Source organism: Conger conger, chromosome 3 (assembly GCF_963514075.1).
Source record: "Conger conger chromosome 3, fConCon1.1, whole genome shotgun sequence".
NCBI lineage: Eukaryota > Metazoa > Chordata > Actinopteri > Anguilliformes > Congridae > Conger > Conger conger.
Genome location: NC_083762.1, coordinates 62,526,631 through 62,552,528, shown reverse-complemented (window position 1 = coordinate 62,552,528; position 25,898 = coordinate 62,526,631). Strand labels below are relative to the sequence as shown.

Below are 25,898 nucleotides of genomic sequence, written 5' to 3'. Positions count from 1 at the left end.
CTGACGCCCTATCGGCCCCCATTAGCCAGGCGAGGAACGCAGTTTGAACCAGCAGCTCTGCAGACCTCTAGCGTTTCTATCTGTTTGATACGATAAGTTTGTTTTCTGCCCCATTGAGTAATGGACCTGCATCGGAATCAATGCTGGCAGGAATGTGGAGAGAAGGGGGAGTTTGTGTGCACAGAGGCGGAAGTAATCTGCTCTGACAGTGCATGTGGTGTGGGACCAGTAGAGTGGGAGAGAGAGATGAGGGAGAGAGAGAGAGAGAGAGAGAGAGAGAGAGCTGGGTACAATGCAGATAAAAATAGACAAAAAAAATGAGGTGATTGACTCAGATTCAGTGACTTGAAATATCCAGGTGTAAATACTTTGCCTATTACAGGTTCAGATGTATGTTTTGGTCTGCAGGAGTGTACATGTAAAAAGTCTTCAGAGAAGAGAAAAAAAAAAATGCAATAACAAAAAAACAAACAGGCCCCACACTGTCCTACAGGAGAGGCAGTGCCTGTCAATACAAAATGAAATAAAAAGTGTATCGACTAGCTGTGATGTATTTATGTATTGCACTGTTAGAAAAACTAAGAAGCTCCATTTGTTTACATGGATAGTAACTTGTGGTTTGGTGCCAGTAAATCAATGTAGAGTCTTAGTCCTATTTTATTGACCCTGGTGTCATTGGTTTAGGCCAGTGCAATACTATCGGGCAGAGATTTTAGACAAAGCTGGGAGATCAAGTAACACACACACATACTCACACACACACTACTCCCAAGTGGCCCCTGAAACCAGGTCACTGTACTCAATATTGCTTGCTGAACTTTACTTACATTTGCCATTAGGGAAACTGGCATGCGCTGTATGAAGATGCATTGAATATTTAAATCCATTTCTACATGATGAGCCATTGTGTATGTTGGGGAAGTACAGCAGCAGTGTTTTAATGGCGGTGACAGCCTTTCAGCCTTAAATGAGCAAGCGCACCATGTTCCATTACCGAGTGGTGCTCTGGGGAAGTTCACCACGCCGATGGGACCACAAAGTCCCCCTGCTGGGGTGTATCACCGAAAACGTACTGTACCATCCATGTCCCTATGCGGGCCAGTGATTAAACCAAACATGTTAATGTGGACCATTAAAGTTGTAAACAGAGAGTCATGAGAAGGGGTGGGTAGTCAGTGGAAAGGGACCCCCCCCCCCCTTCAGCACCCTCGCCCCTCACACACACACAGACACACACAAGTCCAGTGCTGAGATGATAGAGAGCATTAAAGATGCAGGAGCACTCTGGCATATTTTAATTTCTGAAGACTGATAAAACCAGGGAAGAGGGGGTAAACTTGTGAGCCAACTCCTGGCAAGACTGTCGCATTTGTACTATATTCAGGACAATGTATATCTCCGCCATTAACACCAAACACAAACTCAAAATGACCCTTTACTTGCAAGAAAAGAGCCCAAGCTTTCTCTCAATATTTGTAAATTCTGTGAATGAAGGATTTCCCAATAATACGGAATTATTGAGTCAGACATTGGAAAAAACGTCCGAAGGTTACCGGGAAATTGTGTGTGGTAGTCCTATTAGAGAGAGAGAAAGAGAGTCAGCCTACATATTTACACAACGCACGGTTTACTTTCAAGCTGAAATGGAGATGTTTTTTTGGAAGAGATACATGTGATCGAAAGCTTTCTCAATGGGCTGACTGGAATTTGTCAAGCGCGTCCAGAACAGTCTTCAAAGTTTTCCGTGAGCTGTCCTCGGACGGCGGCTGTTTGGACAAGCTGCTGAGAGCCCATCTAGGGAGCTGGATCTGGGGCCCGGTACAGGATGGCCAGGCTACCAGTGGAGGTAGGGGGGGGTGAGTTCCTCTCCACATGGGAACAAACAGACTATTATTCCGTGATTATTTAAGCTCCTTCTGAACCTCTGGGCCTTTTGGGTGTTAAGTGACTAATTATTATGCCTGTTTTTCTTTTGACTGTTAGGGAGGAGCTTTCCAGCGGTTTTGGCCCACTCTCTGAACGCTTAAAAACGAAAGGGGGGGGGGGTAAAAGACATGGTAGCTGTTCAAATAAAAAATGTTATGACTGGACTGTGTAAGGCAAAGGCAGTCTTAAAGGCATGTGGCAGAGAAAGTGAGAGAGGCAGAGACATACGGGAGCGAGAGCAAAACAGAAAGAGACACACAAGAGTGAAAGCCAAGGAGAAAACAAGGGGACAGAGAGCAACAGAGAGAGATAGAGATAGATAGAGATCACAAAAAAGGGCCACTCGGAGCCAGAGGGCGAGTGCCCTGCTGTGACTCCTCTCTTTCTCTCTCTCTCTCTCTCTCTCTCTGTACTGGGGGTGATAGTTATTTTAGCCACCAGCTTGAAGCTGTGATGTTAATCTGTGTTTGTTTTCAGCTTGCGGGGTGAGCACTCGCACATCAGCTAGTGTGAAAAGGTACGATCGATGAGAGATAGATAAAAGCACTTTCAGGAGAGCGGGGCCCTGACGGGGGTATCTGGGCAATACAGCACTGTTGTGCCCCCCCCCCCCCCCCCCCTACCATCCCCCCATTCTCAAAGGACCACAGTAGCAATTGAATGTCCCAATCATGTGTCTTCTATGTACAAAAAAAACCCCTGTGCATCAATGGCGGCATTGTTGAGTTAGCTGATTAGCTATTAGCAGTGATTTTGCGCAGGAATGTCCAAGTAAAGTGGCTGCCTCGGTCAGACCAAGACAAGGGAACCTTTGGGAGACAACTGAGGGATGACCTCCCCAGCACCATGTGACCATTTATTATTATCCATCATATGACTTTGGTGTATGGCACCAGACTCTACGTTGATAATAGTTCTCTCGGGGTGGTCCCTATAACCTGGGAAATGTAGTTTTCTGCCTTGTCTGACATCAGCTGTATAGAAATAGGAGTAGAGCTGCGAGTGCTTGAGCACAGTACATATGATCCAGTTGCACTGCATATTCTATAGGTGAAAACGGCACAGTTACCTGTCAAAAGCAACACATTTCTCCATGACACAATTTGCTTTGATGTGATTGCACAAGTCCTTTATTTCAGAACATTTTAACAAGCAGTCAAAAGACATACAGATCAAATTGTACCTGTTTCCTTTCATTTTTACATCTAGAATAACTTGTGTGTTAGCATATTAAAATAAATTGAAGGTGTATTTAAAAAAAAGATTTAAACATTGACAAAACTTCATTTCTAAACAGAAAACATTAAACTCTCCAAAATTAGTCTCACCTGTATGGCACCATTTTCTTCATATCTAAAGTGTCAAACCTTTTTTTCAAAACATGACTTGGAAATGAGACAGTACTGAGGTTTTCCTGAATAAAAAAAACAATCCCTCGCTAGACCTAGATTTAGTTCCAAAGAAAATAATTCATTAAGTAGCAGTGCCTTTTGTTTTGTTTTTTAAATAGTGCTTTCAACAAAAGTAATAAAAATCACTTTTTAGACTATTTACATACCTGTACCATGAAAAGTCCATTTCATTGATTTTCAGTTTGCTTTTTACATATCATTTTGAGCTTTGACGTCATTGTTTCATCAATCTCACATATAAGAAACATCTCTACATAAAAAACACAAAAAAAACAACCAAAAAACCAAAACAAAGGCGAGTCTGGAGAACAAGACTGTTGATTTGTCATATTTTGTCATAATAGTAACAATAACAACTACATCAGCACTCGCCACCTTCATGATGAAATTATGACAGCTTAGAACTGCTTTTTCAGTATGCACAACACATTCAACAACGCAACTAGAAGAAACTACAGAATCTCATTAATGACAGGTCACTCTCTCTTGTTTTTTGGATCAGTGCGTTCACAGGTCTGAAAGTGAAGGGTACAAAGATCCCCTCCACAATGACCTGACAGCAGTGTGTTATCTGCGAGGCTTCAGTGGACCCCATTGAGAGAGTGAGAGCCAATGGGGTCGCTTTCAGAAAATAAAATAAATAAAAAAACTGGGAAACTGAAGTTTTGAAGAAAGTAAAAAAAAGAAGAAGAAACTGTTTCGGTGAATCAAACATTTTCCAGAATTGCCCTGCTATTTTTTATCACAGTCTTGGAACAGTTGTGCCACCTGAAGATACTTGATCATACATTACAATCTAATAAGTAAATGTGAATAACCAAAAGAAAATGTTCACAGTGCTTCCACCCTCTCTCTTGACCTTTTTTAATACTGAGCTTAATACTGACAGCAAGGGTGCTGTGATCCAATATTGTGAGGAATATTTCATGTGGTTCTGCAGTTGGTGAGGGAACTGACTCTAATGTTTACAGGAAAAAGCCATGAGGTACTAACGAATGAATAAATCCCAAGGCATTGGTTCAGTAAGATATACCCAGAATGCACCGAGGCAACTGCCCTTCCAAAACAGATTTATACACACTTATCAGAACCGCCTCCCACCGCCTTCACCGGACTCTCTTCATAGCATTTCCCTTGATTTAGACTTTATTTACTTCACATACAGCAAACAAAAAGTACAGAGACCTGATTTAAAGTCGTACTTACTCTGAACCAAAATGCACCACGCCACACATAAATCAGTTTCCTGTAACCCTGGAAATGCATCACAAATGCTGTTTTTAAAATAATTGGTGGTTTTTTGTCTTATGAAGGATACAAATCATCAAAAAAATCTATGCAATCTTTCAATGCAATTCAATTACATTTTCAGTATTATGACCCTTTGTGTGAAAAAAAAACACTGCGCTGATTCACTCTCGTGAAGCCGGCTGAGGAAATGCAAGACACCGTCCTTCTGTCAGCCCCAACAACTGCATCGACGTCAAAGAGAGAGTTTTTTGGATATATAGAGAGAAAGAGAGAAAGCCAACATCCGGAAAAAACCCCCCCGAAAATGATGGAAAGCTGTAGAGAGCCGTGGTCTTGGTGAGCGCCTGGTCTTACTGTGCAGTACACAGAATCACCCTGAAAATGTTCAAAACATATGCCTACCCTACGCCAAAACAGAAATGGCGGGAAAGAAACAGAGGAAAAAAACCCCCCAGTAAAACAGAGGGAGAAAGACCCCTATCGTAGTTTTTCCGCCATGCCGTCCTCAGAGGTAAAACCCAGAAGTCCGTGGGTCTGGAAGGGGAGCTGCCTCAGGGCAGGGTTGGGCGGCATCGGCTGGAATGATGGCAGCCCCGTTGGGCATGGTACAGTTACCAGAGTAGGCCGTGCTTCCGCCATTTACCATGCAGCCGTTCTCCATCTGAAAGAGACAGAGAGCACGCGTGTGTGAGGTTGATCTGGCCCAGTTTGTAAGGGAACAAATATAGTATTATCACGATTGATCTCAGATGATTAAAAACACACACGCACACACACGTGCATGGAGGAATAGTCAAAATTCTCTAACCATCTAATCACAAATTATAGGAAAAGACTCATGGCCGTCATCTTTGCCAGGGATGTTTGCATAAAGTATTAAATCAGGGTGGCAATAATTGTGAAACCTCTTTTTGGGGAAATACATTTTTTTTATTTAAGATTTGGTTGATTCCATCGAATCATTACTAAAGCACACTACTTTACACACGTTGGAAAAGAGTGTTCAAAGAAAGGGTAAAAACTAAAATAAAATATACAAAGATCAATTGATACTAAAGAATTACAAAAGAGTTACTTTTTACAAAATACTCGTACATGGGCGTGCAGATACACTCTTCATTCCCCTGCCATTGGACCATACGGCCACACTCTCTTCCCAGCTATCTGAAGTAGCTAGCAGTAGTTTTTAGGAGGAAAAGTTTTCCGACTATTCAGGCCTATGTGCACATGAATGGAGTATTCTCCATGACATTTTTACTGGCCTTCAGGATTTTCAGTCACATGTGCAGTGTACACACAACCACATACCAAACAAGGTCACATTGCTGTTGTGTGTACAATGACCACTACAAAGCCATACAGAAGGACTATCGACCTGACCATTCTTGTAGCTCTGCTCCACACCTTTACCCTGATCACTCACCAATCACCATCAACTAAAGCAGAGCTCATTGGCTACATGCTCTACGATTCCTTCCTAAAATGATCCAAGGGCCATTTTTGATAACTTTGCCTGGCTCTGTCATTTAAACCCAGGGTAGGGATCAAACTGAAAGGACTGAGTGGATATCCACATAGAACATCCAGCATCCAGCAACAGTCCCCCCACCCCCATCAGCGGGTCTGTTCTTCTGTATTAGGTAATGGCAGTGGCGAATTGTAGGTCAGAGAAGCTCACGCTCGGTTGCCCAGAGATGCTCCATTTTCTTTTTGGCTGGGTGCTGCTGCTGACCCTGAATGAAACCAAGGCAGAGGCCGAGCAGGAGGAAGAGATGGACCCCGATCTGTGGTGTTCCAGTCAAGTCACTAGGGCTGGGCCATGCCCCATTCTCCACTGCCCTTCTTCTCTCTCTCTCTCTTTCCCTCGCTCTCCCCCCTCCGTGCCTCACCCTTCCCCCTCTCCTCGTTTTCTCTCTCCCCCTGTCTCATTCTCTCTCTCCTGCTCGCTCTTTCTCTTTCCTCCCCCTCCCTTTCTCTCTCACTCACATTCTCTCCCTCTCGGTGTCTTTCTATCTTCCCCCCTCTATTCCCCTCTCTCCTCCGTCACCCTCTCCCCCTCTCTTACTTCCCTCTCCCCATCACTTTTTTGGTACGTTACTTAATTTAATTTAGTTTAATTTAATTTGCGTTCCCTCTCCTGCTGGCTGAGAAGATGGGGAATATGATGTGTTATCTGTTATGGACTGAATTTATTTTCCCAGTGCTTCTCTCTGTCTGTCTTTATATCTCTATTATTGAAATTCAAGTGAGCTAAACAAAGTAAAGTACTGCCAAAACATAAAGCACAAAATGAAAATGAAGCAGATAGTTAACAAAAATAAGGATGGCTTGTGAGACTTGTACACCACAGACTATATACAGTATTACTGCAATTATAAGTACAAAAGTACAAAAGAAACGCAAACAGAAAGACCGCATCATTAATGAAATGACTGTAGTGTGAACAGTCTTAAGACTAGATACTGAAAGCTTTCTTATGCTTGCACGAAGGAAGTGATTGAATACACCAGACTAATTAGAAACAACTGAGAAGCCAACTGTCCAATCACTTCTGGTCTGTTAAAATAGAGGGATGTAATTTCTACATGTATTACCCAATATGGATGTAAATGAAAGGTGACAGTCAAATCCATTGCGCTGGAGTACAGAGCCAAAAGAACAGAAATTTTACCACTGTCCAAATACTTGGTATACTTGGTATGTACACTGTATGTACACTATTCGGTATGCTGAGAATCTATCTTTCGTACAGTGTATCCTCAGAGAGAGCAAGCAGAATAATTTATCCTCTAAATAATCTCTGCCTTGTGACCCCTGACCCCTCTACGGGATCCTCCAGGAATGGAGACTCCTTTTTCCACGGAGCTGATTGGTCAAAGGCCGGTGATTCATGTTTCAATCTGACAGCCTGAACACAACCTGCCCCAGGCCCGGTTAACCGTGCAGCATAAATTACCATGGCGATCTACCTAGATTAAATGTGAGTCAGTTTTCTGATGGAATGCCTAGGGTTAAATCTTAAATTAGCGCACTAACCCTGGAATCTCTCTTTGTAGTACACCCCCTTCGCCTATTGTCGCTGTTGTGCAACATACAATGATACCATGTTTCAGATTCTTCAGTCGACGCACTGATGGAATTACTATTTCCTGGCAGTGTTACAGAACTAGAAATGTAACTGAAAGCATACATCTTATACCCAGGGCGTTTACAATGACTGATGTCATCCATCATCAGATTTCTGAGATATAATTCAATGTTGATATGTGTTCGGCCATAAGGTCACCAGAAAAGCTATTATCGCTCTTGGCTTAAAGGCGCAGATCTGCTATATCATCACAATCTCTCGAGCCCTCCCCTCCCCCCATCGGCCCGGCTCACATTCATCCCTGATTACTTGCGAGTCGCTCCTGCTCGTCTCTAAAGCCAGTCTAAGCCCAGATTTCGCTTGCTCACATGGGGGAGGGTGAGATGTTTCAGGTGTGAGTGGGGGGAGCTTGAGGTAACAGGGGTAAGCCCTTCTGCCAAATGTTGGGTTTGAAGATTGCAATCGTACATGATACAGACCAATCGCATACAGACCGATACTCTGACCTTTACTGAGCTTGGCTGGAGTATTGGAACCTATGAAATACTCTCAGAAAGTGTGAACCCCGCTTTCTGGTCCTCTTGGTTCTGGTCCTCAATTGCACCAGACAAGATCAATCGAGCACAGAAAAACAATTATGTAATTGATCTGTTATGATATAACTAAATGTACAATTGCCTTAATTATTGCTTCGGTGTCAATGAAAATGACATACAAAGAAGTTGCGGTTGGAAAAAAGTTATAAAGTGCTGTGAGAAACACTGCAGAAATATACCGTTGAGACACATAGCCCCAAACGTACGTCACTGTAATAGAAAACTCTAGATAGTCATTGAAACTAGCAACCCTCACCAATATGCCATAATATCGAGTAAATATGTTAACAATTGAAGTCAACTATATCCACTGCCACACATGCACACAACTTTGTTCACAGTAACATACACACACACACACACACACAAAGCAAACTGTGCAGTGTCTGTCAGGGTCCTTACCTTGTTATGGGAGGTGTCTGCTGGTAGCGTGGGAGGGAACAGTCCATAAGACTCCAGAGAAGGCAGCTGCTGGGACAGTCCAAGGCCCAAAATGTGTTCCAGGGTGGAGTCCTGGCTGGGGTACTGAGAGAAGCAGGGGGGCACGGCCTCGCCCGGGCGGGGCTGCTGCTGTGGTTTCTGGAGGACCCCCTGATAGGAGGACGTATTGGCGGCCACGGCCTGGTACGCCCCCACGTCGCTCAGGACACCATTCGCCATGAACTCCCCGCCAGGGATCTCACTCGCGCTGTAATCCATGAGCAACGTGCCTGAAGTGTCGCCTCCAGCCACGGCCCGCCTGTTGGGGAAGCATGGCCCGTCCGCCCGGCTCAGCAGCGACCCCTGGTGGCCCGAGCCGTAGCCCTGCCACTGCTGCTGTTCTACGGGCTGCTGGCCGAGCGGAGGGTAGACCCCGTTCAGAGGGGCTCCCTCGTCTGCCCCGTTCTGCTTAAAATGGCACTGAGAGCGGAACTGCAGGAGGAGCTGGTTCTGCTGCCACTGATTCTGGGGCTGGCGCAGGCCTGGGTCCAGGGCCTCGCTGCCGGACAGCGCCTCCTGCTGGTGGCAGCGGGAGCAGCTGCTGCCCAAGGCTTCTTGGATCCCGGGGCCCGTGTGGACCTGCTGGGGAGCCCAGCTCCGGACGGGCTGCTCCCAGCCCCGAAGTCCGTTTTCAGAGGGCTGTGCCCTGGAGTCAGCATGCCGGGCTAGCGAGGGGCCGCTCGCACGTGGCCCCTGCGACTCAGCCCTCGGCCTCCAGGAGTCCCCCCTCCCGGGGGCCGGCTGCCTGTCTACATGCTGCTGCATCTGCTGGGACAGCTGCAGGATGGGGGGCTGTCTCTGCGGCTTAAAGGCCGGGTAAGATGCGGGCGTGGCCTGAGACGACGGGCCGGGGGTGGGCGTGGTCTCCACCAAGGGGGCGGCAGGCAGTGGGCGAGGCGGCCGAACATCGCTGACCTCCTCCACCCTGCCCTCCAGGGAGTCGTGGACGTAGGAGAGGATCTCGCTGTTGGTCAGCAGGTCGTTGAGCGAGGGGATATAGTCGGGCTCCACCTCCACGCGGATCATCCTCTCGTCCAGCAGAAGCAGCTCCAGGTCCTCGGCGTTGAGGCCCAGGTTCTCCAGGGCGCTGAACAGCTCGCTGTTGGAGCAGCTCTCCGCCTCGTCGCCCAGCGAGAGAGAGTCCAGCGTGGCCAGGAGCGGGTCGAAGCTCGAGCCCTCCGCACAGCCGCCCGATCCGCCGTCGGGCGGGTTCCAGCTCTCGCCCGCCCCCGAGGGACCGGGGAACGAGTCGCGGTCGCCTCCCTCCCCTCCAAACAGGCTGCTGTGGAAGGAGAGCTTGGGCTGGGCGGCCGGCTGGTACACGTATAATGACTCGTCTTGACTCATCATCGCTCCCAGCAGAGAGCAGGGGTCGGGGTCGTCCTTGGATGCTTTGCCCTTTTTGGACTTGCCGCCCTTTCCCTTGCCCGCCAGGTTGTCGGGGAAACCAGGGCCGGGGTAGCTGGTCTGGTAGAGCAGGGCCTCACCGGTGGCGAAGGTGAATGGCAGGTGCAGCGAACGTTTCCTCAGGTGCTCTCCTCCCTCTTCCTCCCTATGAGGATAAAACCAGTGGAAAGCCGTTACTCATTACCATAAATCGTATTTATTTTGGATTCTCAAATGTTTTTGCATTGGCTAGCACATAGCCTAGTGGCTAAAGTATTAGACTGGGACCTGGAAGGTTGGTGGTTCAAGCCCCAGTCGAGACACAATAAGGTAGCTGTTGGGCCCTTGAGCTAGGCCCTTGAGCCCACATTGCTCCAGGGGGGATTAGCCCCTGCTTAGTCTAATCAACTGTAGGTCACTTGGGATAAAAGCGTCACCTAAATAACTGTAATGTAATATGAATAAGCTTGCCTAGTGTATTGGAACAAATGAAATTATCACAAAAGTGTAAACAACCCCCATCTACTCCTCCTTGCAGGCTCAAAGACACAAGGCAAGATCAACTGAGCATTAGAAAAATACTTGAATCCAAAACAAGTCTTTACCTGCACAAAACATATCTGAATCCTGACCACTTGAGTTTTTCTTTTTGCAATAAAAAAAAAAAAGATCACAAGCAAAGTAGATTGTGCCAAATGTGAAGTCAGGGAGCTGGCAGGTTTTACAATGCAGTTTCAGTATGCATATACTGTACAATCAAAGATTCAATAATATTGTCCATAATAAATAATACGTTTTTATTGGCTGTTTTGGGGAATTATGTCATTGCACTTACACAAGCGGCCTCTGGGTGGCGATGATATAATCGGGTTTGCCATTCTTGTAGACTAGCCTGGCGTTGGCCTGGACCCATTTCCAGCGGTTGTCCTTGGTGAGGAGTCTGAACACGGTCAGACCGCTCTCTCCAGTCTTGATCACTGTTACAAGTGAAAAAAAGAATAATTGAAATGACAAGTACACTAATTCAGATTTAATAAAAGGTACATTAATTTATAAAATAAGGCCATTTCATGTATTTCCATTCCTTTAAAAATTGAAGGGAATTGTATAATAGAAAAATAAAATTGAGCTAAAATGAGAAGAGGTAAATATATGAATGAAAATTCAGCAGATGAATTTGCTAACCATGCAAAACAAAAAGAGTGGTCAATAAAACTAAGCTGATCTCTGAATATTGGGTTGGTCCAACCATTCGCCCAACACTGTTTTAAATCACAGAAAAACTCCCTCGGCCTGAACTGAAATACCCCCCTCTCCCCTATCAGACTCCAGCCCTGCAGAAAGAAGTGAATCCAATACAGGAAGTGATCCTTTGACCTCTTTCCCCCTGCCCTACTCTGGCCTTCGCTGTTCTCCCCACCCCCACAGTTCACACCTAACTCACCCCTCCATCAGGGGCAGGTTCGTCGTACAGGCAGAGCCTACACAGGTAATGAAGAGCCATTGTTTTCAGAAGCGCCCTTTGCCAGTAATGAGATTAGCAGACAGGCTTTGGCCAAAGCTAAAATCACATAGAATCCCCAGAGGCTATTTAATGACATGTAAAAACACTCCAACCAAACCAAAGGGGACTGCTGGATGACTCATCCTGTTCCACTAAGACACTGTTCAGTATCTGGTTCAGTCTGGTATCAAATCTGGATCTGTGGACGACCGGCCCACGTGGGGAAGTGCAGGGTTCAACCGGGTTTAACTGTGATGTCAGCGCCTCATCGCTCACCAGCGACCCCTGCTGCTCAATTGGGTGCAAGTTCAATGAGAAATGCCATTAAAGGCCCGATCAGGAATTTGCACAGAACGTTCAATTGCTTTTCCATTGAAATGATGTGTACCTTGGTGGATCACGGTACTCTGGGTATTTAACATCTTGCACTGGCGTATATTTAACCTGTGCAACAACTTAGCTTAGCCCACTAATCCTTTGTTACTGTTGCAGGTTGCATATGGCAACTGCGGTAATAGCAAGTACGTCTGACGTAGTCCGGCACGGTTTATTAGCCAAACATTAGCCAAATATTCTTTCAATATCTTGTGAGTGGTGAATGTGTTTCCATGGTGACAAGCTGAAGAAGAATGAAATGCGGAAGATGAACAAGGAAGTACCATAGTGTCTGTCCGACACTTATTTAAAATACTAATTTTTCCTTTGCATGTGCATTTTATGAGAATCTTAAGTGTTGCTTTTATTAGGAGAATAATTATACTATACTATACAGCTTGTGCCCGCTGTTGCCTCAGAGTTCCATGCTGACATCCCCTCAGAAATCTGACTTATGAAACATCAACGAGTAAGCAAAAGCCAAACACCCCAGACCACCACCCCTCAATGTCACAGAAGGCTCTTCCCAATGTAGTTCATTTGCGGAGAAGAACTTGTATCAGGAGAATAATGGCAAGAGCATCAACCGTGAAGAGGAATTGGCACCCTCAAATAAAAAGCCCAACTCTTAAACCCACTCCAGCATCAGCTTCCTGTCTCTGCAGCCCTGCTTCCTGCAGTGCATAACATCCAGATGAGTCCGATAGGTCAGTGGCTCCGGAGCGTAAGTGCGCTTTAATATCATTGTGTCATTTTCAGCTTTCGACCCGTCCTGGATCAGAATTAAAACCCCCGGCGGTGGATTTGCAGCCCCAGTTCACAAATCCATCCTCTGCTCTCCGAGGCTTTGCTCAATCTCTTCTATAATCTGCGGGATTATGGGTAAACATCCGGGCCCGTACGACATGGTATGACACAATGGCGACCGGCCACCACGCTCTCCGCCCCGGCCGCCCACCCTGGTGCTGGCCCACTTTCTCTCAGTGAGCTAGAACCGTGACGCTCTGCTCGGTGGGCCGGGCGTAGCGAGTTACCCATGAGCCCCTGCGCCTGGAGGGGTGGATCACCATGTGGCAGCGCTTTAAGAACACTGTGCTTATCTCCGTGGGGTTGTTGAGTTTACGGACCTAAGTGGGACAGACTTCTGAGGTTTACAGACATCCACCCTCTTTAAAGAGCTGGCTCTGGCTTCGTTCAGATGAACGAGCGACCAGAGAGCCAGGAAGGAAGGAATGATTTCAGATTTTTCAGCCAAGTTATTTTTCCTAAATGTGACTTTAAGCAAGGGGCTGCAATTCATTTGCTTGCAGCATATGCCATTTCTGAAACCCAATGCCTGTGATCATTAAACAATGTGGGTTTTTTTTTTTTTTGGGGGGGGGGGGGGGCGGGGGTTGTAGTGTTAGCTCTGTCAGATAATTAATAAAAAAATTTGAAAAATCTGCCAGTCTGCAGGAGAAATACAGCACCGTTGTCCCACGAGGAAGCCAATCACCTCACACTTAGTTTATGGAAGTGGAAAAAACTGTCTTCGGCATTGTTCAAGAACATCTCGTAAATGCTTGACTGGCTTCAGATCTAGTGACTGAGAAAGCGACGACACATGGGTAACGTCAGCGTGCCACTCCTAAAACCACTGGACACCTACTCATGCTGTGTGGATGGGGACATTGTCCAAGTGAAAGCCATGCCAGTGCTATGCACACCACAACATTACAAAACCACCAGAACTATTCATTGTTGGAACACTGTCGCATTCCCATATTGTAATGAAATACAGCTCAAAGCGGAGGTCTTGTATGAAAGGAGGGGGAACGAGTCTTACTCCGGACGTGGTTTTCGGCACAGTGCAGCATGTCAGCCGCATGGATGAATTGGTACCCGGAACCTCGAACCCTTAGCTCTGCCTCCGTGTAGCCAAGGACAATTTTGCCCCTAAAAGAAGACAAAACATGGGTAACATTGGAATACAAGGCCTAATGATTTCTACTGCAATTATTTTTACATTTCTTAGGTGTTACTTTCAAGGTACTTACAGACACTGAAACTACTGCTGATAATACTAATACTAATATAACAACTAATACCAATACAACTACTACTAATAAAACAACTACTACTTCTACTACTATGACTACTACTACTACTACTAATAATAATAATAATACTAATAGGCAGAAAGTGGTTGTACTTTGCATCACAAGCCATGGGAGTGAAGTCCAGCTTGTGCTTGGTTCTGAAGATCATGTTCTTGGTCCGGATTTCCAGAATAGATGGGGGCTGTAAGGGGGTGGCGATGCAGAACAGTGCCAGCTGGGGGGGTGCCTGGGCCCCGTCATCCAGGTGCCTGTTCTGCCCATGCAAGAACTTCAGCCTGCCCTGCATGTTCAAGGCCTGGGGGGAGGAGGGGGACACACGGGTCAGAGGGGGAATTCACAGATTCAGGATGTTCATTCAGGATGTGACGATGCTGACTGGCCGACTTGTCCTGTCGTCGTGTCACTCAGGCTCGTCGCTAAGGCCATGAGGAAATGGGAAAAGCCCCTCCTCTAGGTGCGTGAGCTAAGAGCCAGCAAAGGTCCTCAGCTCACGCCGGAGGACTTAAGGCCTTTTTCTCTTAAGAAGGGATAAAAATACTCTCTTTGTCTATCTTACAGCTAAGCCCCAAACACTGATGACACTCAAAATAGAAAAACATATGCATTTATCCAAATTGTGCTAATTGGTCAGTCGTGAAGCAGCACCAGTATATTTTATGTGGCTTCAAGTGATTTACTATATATGGTTTGTAGTAATAGGTCATTTATTTCGGTATGGTTTTAACTATTTTGTTGTTTTTTACTGTGTTGAAATACTGAGCCTGATGACTAGACTTGACATCCATCCAATAAAATACAACTTCAAATATCACATTTAAATGGACCTTTCCTAGCAGTATTGAGCTGCCAAAGCATGAATAGGAATTGATCCAAACAAAAACATAACAATTCCATTCTTTCCGACAGCGTGAAAACTGAAAACATCTCTCTTTCAAGAAACTGCATGAACTTGTGGGAAGAAAGAATCCGCACTGCCAAACTCCCCTTGTTTGGGTTTGCATGGCGGGTCTCAGGGCCTCTCTGCTCCCTCACTTAAGGAAAACGATCCTACAGGGCTTAGCGCTCAGTGATGATGTCAAGAATCAAGGCTCAAAATGGCCGGAGGATTATGAAAACAAAGCTATTGAAATTAGACCAAGGGACCCCAGGCTTAGAACTCACGCAAATTACCTCCTCAGAGCTGAGACAGCCCTCTTAAATGCATACTCCCTCATGCTCCCATTGGCTCTCCCAGGCTATCTGCCCACCTGGAGAGTGTGTGGCAAAGTTCCTATATTTTCGCCTTATGGTAGAATGTTGTATTATGTCTCTATCTGTTACTCTCTCTGTATAACCCCTGTCTTGTCTGACAAAAAGTGGGGAAGATATATAAAGAGGGTGGTCTGTCAACTAATTTTACTGGTCTTTTGCGAAAAGATACCTGTCCACTTTTTACCCAGTACTTCTTGTGCATCTCTTAGCACTCAAAATAAATCTTCAATGAATGCCAATACTCTCTGCATGTATGGTTTTAATTGCAATATATTATGCAATACAAAAGACAATGAAGTGTTCATTTCAATGAACAGTTTTAGTCTTCAAAATAAGTCAGTAAGCCAAAGGTGTGTTGATATCATCAGTATGTGAAGCTAAACAAAAAAAACCATTTTGAACAAACCTTCCATTGTGACATATAAATCATAAATCACAAAACACTGGATCTTCATAAATGAGAAAAATATATGTTTGTTACGTAAGGATTTGGGGGCATGTGTCATCACGGATGAAAGAAAGGTGAAGGATTCTACATCGTTCCACTTGACGTTTGCTTTTCCAAGTTTCCTGCCAGACTTGTGATGAAGAAATGGCTGATGGGAAGTGACCCATAACTACCCACAGGAGACACCCCCGCTGACCGCGAGAGACATTTTACACTTTCTTGGTGCTTACCAGTTCTGACTAACACTGGCAGTCTTAGTGCTGCTTTTCTGCAGAACACTGTTGAAATGATCTACAGTGTGCTAATGCCTTTCTCTGAATGTGCGCTATTGTGTTACTACTAAATGATAGTATATATTACTGTATAAATGCACACTAAACTACGTGAGCTCCTATTAGTTAGGTATAATGAAATTAGTACCTAAACAATGAATCCGCTACTCCGACCAAATTGTCTTTTCTCTGCTTTTTAAAGAAAGAGCTATTGAACGAGCTCACTGACAAGCAGACAGTGAATGTTTTATCTCTTGTCATGTAAGACCCATCCAACCTTATCCGTGTTAAAGACCTGAATCTTCTGCTATTTTTGTCCTTAAGGGCACATAGTAATGATGAGCACGAGCATCTCTTTTCTGACTAAGCAAATTCCTATCACCTCCCTCTGAAGATTAAAGGCCCTTTTCTTCACGACCCTGCTGCTCTCTTAAGAGGGATTATTTGTGTGTGCATGTAGCATGACTCCCAGGTTAGCCAGCGCTAATAGGCTCCAGTGCTGAGAGAATACACTCAGTGGGCCTGAGAATGACAGGTCTTTAGGGAGACCCTTATGTTTGAGCTAGAGGTCAGTGCTCCCTGCTCCTTTTGTTCTGCTTCTTAGCACAGTCATGGGACATGAAAACAGTGGCAAAGGTATTTAGAGCAGTCTAATAGCCATGAGGTCTGCAGCACAGTGGCCCTGTAAACACACACTGCAAGGCACTCTTGCAAATGTACACCCACTTTAAATTAACACACAGACAGACACACACAAACATTGTAGCTTTCATCCTGCAGCACACTTGCATACATCTGTTATGAATCCTGTAAAAACTGCCATAGTTACAGAGTATGTATGTATGGATGTATATATACACTTACAGTGTAAGCATATGACACTGAATAGTGTTTTCCTATTTGTTTTTTACAATCTCTTATTTTTGCTGTACATAAAAAAATTAAACAAACAGGAACCGGATAGAACAGATCATACCAAAAATCCAGAAGAGTTGTCAAGGAGACAGCGGAACCGACACATGAAGCTCCTCTCCAGGAAGGACGAGTTCTCTGGTGGCAACTGGTTGGGGTCATAGGTCACAAGAGATGAGTTTGCGACAGGTTCTCCATCTGAGGAAGAGAGGATACCCAAACATTATTCTCATGCCACTCCCAAAACAACATCCACACCAAACACTGTCTTTGGTAGCGTGCAGTACCTCCTTCTCCAAAGAGAAACATTTTCATAATGTGTAATGTGTATGTGTTCATAATCTCATAACAGCATCACACAGGAACGTGTGCCTAGACAGACCCGTGGGGAGTTTCTGTGGTGGTGTTGGATTTAATGCCTGCTGATAGTGTCTGGTTCCCTCTCAAATCCACATCCACCCCAACCCACTCAGCCCAGTACTGCTGTTCCATCAGCACACTCCCCTACCTACACCCAAGCCAACCCACTCAGCACCCAGCGCAGCAGTGTCCACGTTGCACTTTGACTCTCTGATTAAGCTGGACCTGCGCGTGCGGTAACATTTAGCCAGGAGCTCCTTCGAAAGGTCACAGCAGCTTTTAACAACGCCCCTGTCTGTCCATTTTTTCAGTTTGTGAATGTTTCAACATTTTTGCAGTTCCCTCTCTCTCTCTCTCTCTCTCTCTCTCTATATATATATATATATATATATATATATATATATATATGTATATATATATATATATATATGCACATACACATACACACAAACACACATTTGGAAACAGAGAACATCATTGAAAAGGTTACGAAAATGTTAATTGGTTAGCTGGGCTGTATGTAAACACGGTAATTGTATAAGTCACCTTGTACATGTCCTTGGACTTTTCCATCCAACACACAGCACTTCATTAACATAGACACTGAAGGCAGAGACCTGGCTGCACTGGGCAGGTAAACTCACCTGCTGGGGACTCGTCCGGCTCTGGTGCAGAAGCAGGGGGGTTCAGAGCCCAGTGCAAATTCTTCCGAAACTCCTGCTGATCCTCAGTGTGGATCAGCTCAAACACACTCTGGTGCATCACGTCCGTCTGAGGGAAGGAAAGCAGGCGGAGGCCATGAGATCACGACCAACTCTCAACAAACAATAATCGCTCAGACAACCAATCACCTCAGGAACCTCTACACATCATCTCACTGGCTATTAAGCATCCCTCAATGACCAGTAATCACTTTTAATCTCTACTAATTCAGAGACCACTAATCTCCCTACACCAACCACATCACTATATTCTGACCAATAATCATCTCTTCATGACCACTAATCACTTCTGGCCAATAACGACCTCACACTGGCTACTAATCACCTCTCACTGACCACCATCCACCGCATACTAACCACCTATCACCTCACACTGTCCACTAATCACCCCTGCCTTACCACTTGTCATCCACATATTACAACCCCATCATTAAACCATGATGTCTGCAGGTTAGAACAATGGCTAATCCACGTAATCTACTTTGTACACCGTAATCTAATCTGTTATCAATGATCATTCACCAGTATCATTCATAATGAATGCAGACAAACAAATTCAGAACATACAGTACTGTGCAAAAAGCACCATAGATTTTCAAATATAATACATACTCAGTGAGCAATTTATTAGGTAGGCCTGTACACCAGATTGTTAATGCAAATATTTAATCAGCCAATCACATGACAGCAACTAAATGCATAAAAGTATGCAGATGTGGTCAAGAGGTTAAGCTGTTGTTCAGACCAAATTTTTGAATGGGGAAGAAATGTGATCTAAGTGACTTTGACCGTGAAATGATTGTTGGTATCGCAGAAACTGCTGATCTCCTGGGAATTTCATGCACAACAGTCCACAGAGTTTGCAGAAAATGGTGCGAAAAACTAAAAATATCCAGTGAGTAGCAGTTCTGTGGGCAAAAACACTCTGTTAATGAGAGAGGTCAGAGGAAAATGGCCAGACAGGTCGAAGCTGACAGGAAGGTGACAGTAATGCAAAAAACCATAAATTACAACAGTGGTATGCAGAACAGCATCTCTGAACACACAACTCATCAATCCTCTAAATGGATAGGCTACAGCAGTAGAAGACCAAAAAGTAAAAAAACAGGTCTAATAAATACCTAATAAAGTGCTCACTGAGTGTATATCGTACATTTGGTCTTAGAGGTTTATATTTTGTTTTCTGCATTAGTGTGTAAGTAGAAAAAAGCACACAGGGAGCACTGACCTCAATAAATTAAATCAAATAAAATACAATCTTATAGAGAAATGTTTGTATTATGTTAAATGAAGTAACAATAATTAATATACTTTTTTTCTGATAAAAACTTGATTGGGGCTGCCTGGGATTACCTGGAGAACTAGAAAAAAGCGAGACAGCCAAAGTCAGTAGAAGAACTGTTGCAAATTCTCCAACATGCTTGGAATAACCTTCCAGACAAATTTTAGCCGAAAAGCTGCAAGAGAGTCTACCAGAGAGAACTGATGCAGTTTTAAAGCTGAAGTGCCCACACCAAATACTGATTTGACTTAGTTTTGAACTATTTACTGCTCTTTATAGGAAATCTTTATTTATTTTCCATATATTATTTTTGAAAGCATCTTTACTCTACAGAATTTTTTTACAGGTGCCCAATACTTTTGCACAGTACTGTATGTTGCATCCGGAACCCCGCTCCCCACTCCGAGCCAGATGTCAAACCTTTCCTCCCGATGTCTGCCAGTGGGTTCCATCAAGAAGTTGAGGAAAAATGGCAAGTTATAAAAAGCAGCGGACAGATCTCCTCGTTTCCAGGGACATGCTGAGAAGAGTCAAATTCGATTCATCATCCAAATGTTTGCTACGACAGCACGATGGCCTCCGACAGGGACACATGCGGCTTCCAAATCATGCTCCAGCCACAACACCCTGTCCGATATGGGCCTACAGCCACTCTGCACATCTGGGACCACAGAAACTCTGGACCGATGCTCAGGGAATTCACTGACTTGAAATGTGTCCAAAATCTGACAGACCTACCAAATCACTGAATCCTCATTTTTCAAAGCAGCAGCATGTTTCAACTAATTTCACACATGTTTTAAACAAACTGATATCATTGATGCTTACCTACATTCATTATTCATAAATTCCGACATGAAACAGTTCAACAATGAGCTTACAAAGCACTGCCCATTACATATCAGTACAATAACTTACTGTGATAACAAACTGTGATGTACTAATTCACAATGCATCAAACATGCTAACATAGCTAAGAAATGCTACGGCACTCTGCTAATAACAAAGGAGGGATTGCAATTGCATTAGAATTTTGGCAGGGCTTTACAGTACATGACTTAGTCAATAATAAAACACCAATAATATGCTGCCATCTTTAAATATGAGTTCATGAATAGCTAGCAGGCCACAAATAAAGCTGTTATTCTTTGATTATATTATTCCTTGCTATATTATTATTAAGTACCAACCTACAGTTTGATATGAACAAGATGGAAAAGCTGTGTGAGCCAACATATTTCCCCTGCAATTTACTCCTGGTATTTTTTTTCAGCAGTAGGGAGAAAAAATAAATTGGCAGATGTTGGCTGGGCAACTTTTTTTTGCTCACTTATACATTGGTATCGATATTTGTCTTGCAAAATCCATATTAGCTGACCTCTAATATATACAGCCTACATCTCCATTCACCCACCACCCCACAAGCACACACTTAACAATTCTGTGTTTGTATACATGTGAGTGTTTGTGAGTGGATGTGCATGTGTGTGTACTACGTATGTATAATATACATTATACGTGTGTGTGAGTGGATATTCATGAATTTACGCATGTGTCAAAGAGACAGAAGGAGAGGTAGAGGGGCAGAGGGAGAGGTAGAGGGAGGGTTCAGTGCCAGAAAAACAGACCAAACCTCGGGTGATAATTTCATAAGTAAATTATGTCAAATTGGATTAGATAACAGGGGCCAGTGCTGCGGTCCAAAGCCTATTTAATTAATCTCACTCAGCCCATGGGGTTGCTGCTCAGCAGTTCTCTTCTGCTAACGGTGCAGAGGTTGCCTGTCGGAGGTGAGGGACTGATATTCACAGCGCACCTGGTTTTCCTTTCCCTGTCCCACCTTCTTTTCCTTCACTTACTCTTCCTGAATTCAGCAGCAAACATGTCTATTTCCCAATTGTTCTGTCATTTAATGGTACAGGCAATGATCCGCACTGACATACTGCTGGTTCTTTTTTTATGATCTGTACCAGGCAATGAAAACACTCAGTAAATAATCAATGTCCATCTGGGCTGTCCATATGACACAAATAACATTTCTGAGAAAACTGAAGCAACAGGGCTTTTCACTCAGTTTTCAGCGCAGCGTAACAGTTAGGGAACTGGCCTTATATTATTGATTTTTGAATCGCAGGCAGGGTACTGCCTTTGTATCCTTAAGCAAAGTACTTGACTTTCTTCAGTACAATAAATATCAGTTACCAGCTGTATATATGGACTGTATATAAAATAATGTAACCTGCAGCTCTGGTTGTTCTGGATAGAACAGGGTGCTAAATGCCTGAAAAATTCTCATTAATGTGAAAATCTCGGGGCAAAACACACTGAACTTAGTTTTAACAGAGACTCAAGCCTACTGTTCAAGAAGTAAGTAGCGTGGGGCAGTGGTTTACACTAAGGTCTGTTGAACTGAAATCCTTCTCTTCACCAATAGCATTTTGGTCTCAGTATAGCATTAACAAGTATTATGGCGTAAATGCTTACTGTGTCAGCCCTCGACCCCAAAGCGGCTTCCTTGTCAAAACAAATTTGTACCAGCGTCCTGCATCATGCAAGCCATGCCAGTGGGGGATAGCGCAATGCCTCCTGCTGCTACACATGAAACATGAATGCGTTTACTGTTGCTATTTCCTAAAAAGGAATCGTAACGCACCATCAAAAGCATATGTTTATTACTTGGTGGCTAAAATACATCTTTCATAACTTTGAAATGGAGATTAAAAGTATGTGCTTCATATGAACAATTCTTAATACTCCAGCAGACAAATTATATCAATGGTGTTATTACTGCTGTTAATACCAGCAGAGGCGCCAGGCAGACACTTGGTCTTCTTAAGAACTGGCTGAGATACAAACAGGCCGGAGATTTGCACCCATTAACTGATTGACCTGTATTTGGTCTGTGTGTCTTATCTGAGGTCTTTATCCTGGGAGGCAGGGCTAGGCAGACTGAAAGCCTGGCTCCTTTTTCAGCTAAACAGGGCAGGGGGCCATGTTGGGGACGTATGGAGGGAGGGAGGGAGAGGGAGAAAAAAAGAGAAAGGGAGTGTGTGTATGTATGTGTGTGTGTGTGTGAGAGAGAGAGAGAGAGAGAGAGAGAGAACAAGGCAGGGTGGGAACAGGGAAAGGGATAATGGAGAAGCCATGTTGTGCTGTCCTCTGAGTCGGGGGTTGGGGGATGGGTGGCTTACCTGATGGAATCCGAGGTAGTCCTGGATGGTGTGGGAAGAGTAAAATATCGTGCCCTCTGCAGTGACCACCAGCACAAAACCATTCAGCGCCTGTAGCATAACAGACACAGAGACGGGTCAGACAAGTGCTTGATTCCTGTGATTCGGCCATTAAAGGCAGAAAAAATAATAAAGTTAAACGTGTGTGTGTGGTGCATGGGTGTGTAAATGTGTGTGTGTGTGGTGCATGTGTTTGTATTTGTGTATGTATGCACATGTGTATGTGTCTGTGGTGCATGTGTGTTTGTGCATGTATGTATGTGTGTGTATGTGTGTATGTATGGATGTTTGTGTGGTGCTTGTGTATGTATGTTTATGTATGTATGTATGTATGTATGAGCACATATATGCGTCTGTATGTATGTGTTGCGTGTGTGTGTGTGTGTATGTATGAATGTTCCTGTGTATGTGTGTGTGTATGTATGTATGTGCATGCATATGTGTGTGTATGTATGAATGTCCATGTGTATGTACATTTATGTGAGTGTGTGGTGCATGTGTGCGACATGGCTCAGGCAGTAAGAGCAGTCGTCTGGCAGTCGGAGGGTTGCCGGTTCGATCCCCCGCCCGGGCTGTGTCGAGGTGTCCCTGAGCAAGACACCTAACCCCCAAAATGCTCCTGATGAGCTGGTAGGGGCCTTGCATGGCAGCCAATTGCCGTCGGTGTGTGAGTGTGTGTATGAATGGGTGAATGGAGAAGCATCAATTGTACAGCGCTTTGGATAAAGGCGCTATATAAATGCCTGCCATTTACCATGTGTATGTGTGTTTGTGTATGTACGCATATGCATGTGCATGTGCATGTGTATGTGTGTTTGTGTGTATGTGCGAGTGTAACTGTGTGTGTATGTGTGTTTGTGTGTGTGTTTGTGTATGTATGTGTGGTGCATGTGTATGCTTGTTTGTGTGTATGTATGAGTGTATGTATGTGTGTGTGTATGTATGCATGTGTGTATGTACATATGTGTGTATGTATGTGTGTGTAAGTGTGCGTGTTTGTGCATGTATGTATGTGCACGTTTATGTATGTATGTATGTATGTGTGTGCGTATGTGTATGTATGTGTGTATGTGTGTATGTTTGTATGTGTGTGTATGTGTGTGTGCATGTATGTGTGTATGTGCGTGTATGTATGTTTGTATGTCAGTATGTGTGTGTATGTATGTGTGTATGTGCATGTATGTATGTTTGTATGTGTGTGTATGTATGTGTGTGTGTGTATGCATGTGTGTATGTGCGTGTATGTATGTTTGTATGTGTGTTTGTGTGTGTGTGTGTGTGTGTGTGTGTATGTATGTGTGTGCGTGTGTGTATGTATATGTGTATGTGCGTGTATGTATGTTTGTATGTGTGTGTGTATGCATGTGTGTATGTGCGTGTATGTATGTTTGTATGTGTGTATGTGTGTGTGTATGTATGTGTATGTTTGAGTGTGTGTATGTATGTGTGTATGTGCGTGTATGTATGTTTGTATGTGTGTATGTGTGTGTGTGTATGTATGTATGTGTGTATGTGTGTGTGTGGCCAGTGCAATGTTTTTCCCCCTCATGTCATATTTAATTTCTCTCTCCTGATTGGAAGAGCGTATTGCTCGCTGGCCTTTCCCGCAGTGCGGGGCTTGGAGGGGGGATTTCTCTGCCATCTGCTGTGTCCCGGGCTCTTAGTCAGTCCTGCTATTTCTGATCACTGTAATCTGATCACTGTAATCATCTGTCAGGGACGTATAGATGCAGAAACGCGGATGTCACCGCTCGCCCCGTTCCGATTCAACCTCATTTCCCCATCCGGCGTGCAGCAGCGGACCGCGGAGAGGCTCCCTAAAAACCCCGCCAAGGAGCATCCCAACAACTGGGACAAGGCACGGCACAGGCAACTGTGGACACGTCTTTATACTCCACTGATTCAACCCTGCCTCCCTGTGTTCCAGACCTGAGTCAAATATGTCATTGTTTTGGATTAAAATACTTTTTTGTGCTAGATTGATCTTACCTGAGCCAACCAAGAGGAGCAGAAGGCGGGGTTTGCGCTTTTCGACAGTACTTCACACGTTCCAAAACACCAGACAAGCTCAGTAAAGCACAGAAAAGTAATTGAATCCAAACAAATTACGTACTGACCCAGCACTGCTGTCTTCCTCAGTTATAAAATAGGAAGCCAGAACACATGTATGTGAAAGCGGGCTAACTCTGCTTTTCCCAGTCCGAACATCTGCACGCAAACAGGGGCACCGTGTTTACCGAACAAGGAAAATGCACTTAAAAAGAGAGAAACAAACTGTAGGACCCGCGCACAGTGTGTATAACACCAAGGAGCGCGCACTAGACTTCTGTTTCCTCCTGAATTTATATAACAAAACATTTCATCTTTTAAACGATTCCTTCTGGTGTGATATCCAATGCGCATAATTTGCAGCAGATATAATAAAATACTATAGCACAAGTTACCTCATACCATAAGATATGCAGATTTCAGGATCTGGTTAAGTTTTAATATCATAGGGCTGTATATTCATTTCAGATGGAATTAAGCACCTTCAAATCCAGTTGATTATTGTGTGCAGAAAAAGAGAGTGGGAGAGTTATATAAGTATATAATTTATAATTCTATTAGGAGAAGGACCAACAGCCCCAATTACAGCACAGTTCATAACAGTGAGGGACAGTGAGAGACTATCAAAAATAAACATACATATTTATTGATGTATTATTGTTATTAAAGTTACAATATATACTGTTTAATGTATCATAATTATCATTATTTTAATATTGTTATTGCAATAGTATTCACATGTATGCTTTGGCAATAAGTACATTTGTCTTTCATGCCAATAAAGAAATTTGAATTTGAGAGAAAGCGAGAGAGAGAAATAGAGGGAAAGAGAGTGAGAGAGAGAGAGAGAAAGAGAGAAAGGGAAGGAGCAGGCTCAGTCCAGAGCCGTGTATAACCTGGGGACAGGACAAACACTCTGAGGACGTGCCATTTCAGTGTCAAGGTGGAGGTCACTGCTGGGGCCACAGATGCATATAAGCAATCCCACAGAGCAGTGAGTCACACCTCGTTATCCCAAATCTCTGTCCCCTCAGGACCAGGGCCAGTGCTGGAAGGAGGGGTAGAGGAGTGGGCCATAACCCCCCTCTGCTTACCAACTGGGAATGCTCCTAAACTAAACAGATGCCCCACAGAACAGCCACCCTAGAATTACCCATCATGCCCTCTCCCCGAGCATCATCATCGTCCTTGTCCGTCCCTGCTCCCGCAATTCTCCGGGGATGACCCTTGGAGACTCTGAGATTATTATTTTTTT

General features: G+C 44.3%; 1 protein-coding gene across 1 annotated transcript in view; it reads right to left on the bottom strand.

Annotated features, from left to right (window-relative positions):
- Positions 1–3,157: 3,157 nt before the first annotated feature.
- The window catches only part of ahr1b (aryl hydrocarbon receptor 1b), a 56,196-nt gene continuing 33,455 nt past the window's right edge, over positions 3,158–25,898 (bottom strand). The window contains exons 4-11 of the mRNA XM_061233976.1: positions 22,556–22,645; positions 18,005–18,131; positions 17,065–17,198; positions 14,210–14,412; positions 13,844–13,953; positions 10,975–11,116; positions 8,676–10,305; positions 3,158–5,250 (exon numbers count right to left, since the gene is read on the bottom strand). Of these exons, the coding sequence (XP_061089960.1) occupies positions 5,095–5,250; positions 8,676–10,305; positions 10,975–11,116; positions 13,844–13,953; positions 14,210–14,412; positions 17,065–17,198; positions 18,005–18,131; positions 22,556–22,645 (2,592 nt within the window). The 3' untranslated portion in view covers positions 3,158–5,094. The remainder of the gene's footprint in view (positions 5,251–8,675; positions 10,306–10,974; positions 11,117–13,843; positions 13,954–14,209; positions 14,413–17,064; positions 17,199–18,004; positions 18,132–22,555; positions 22,646–25,898) is intronic.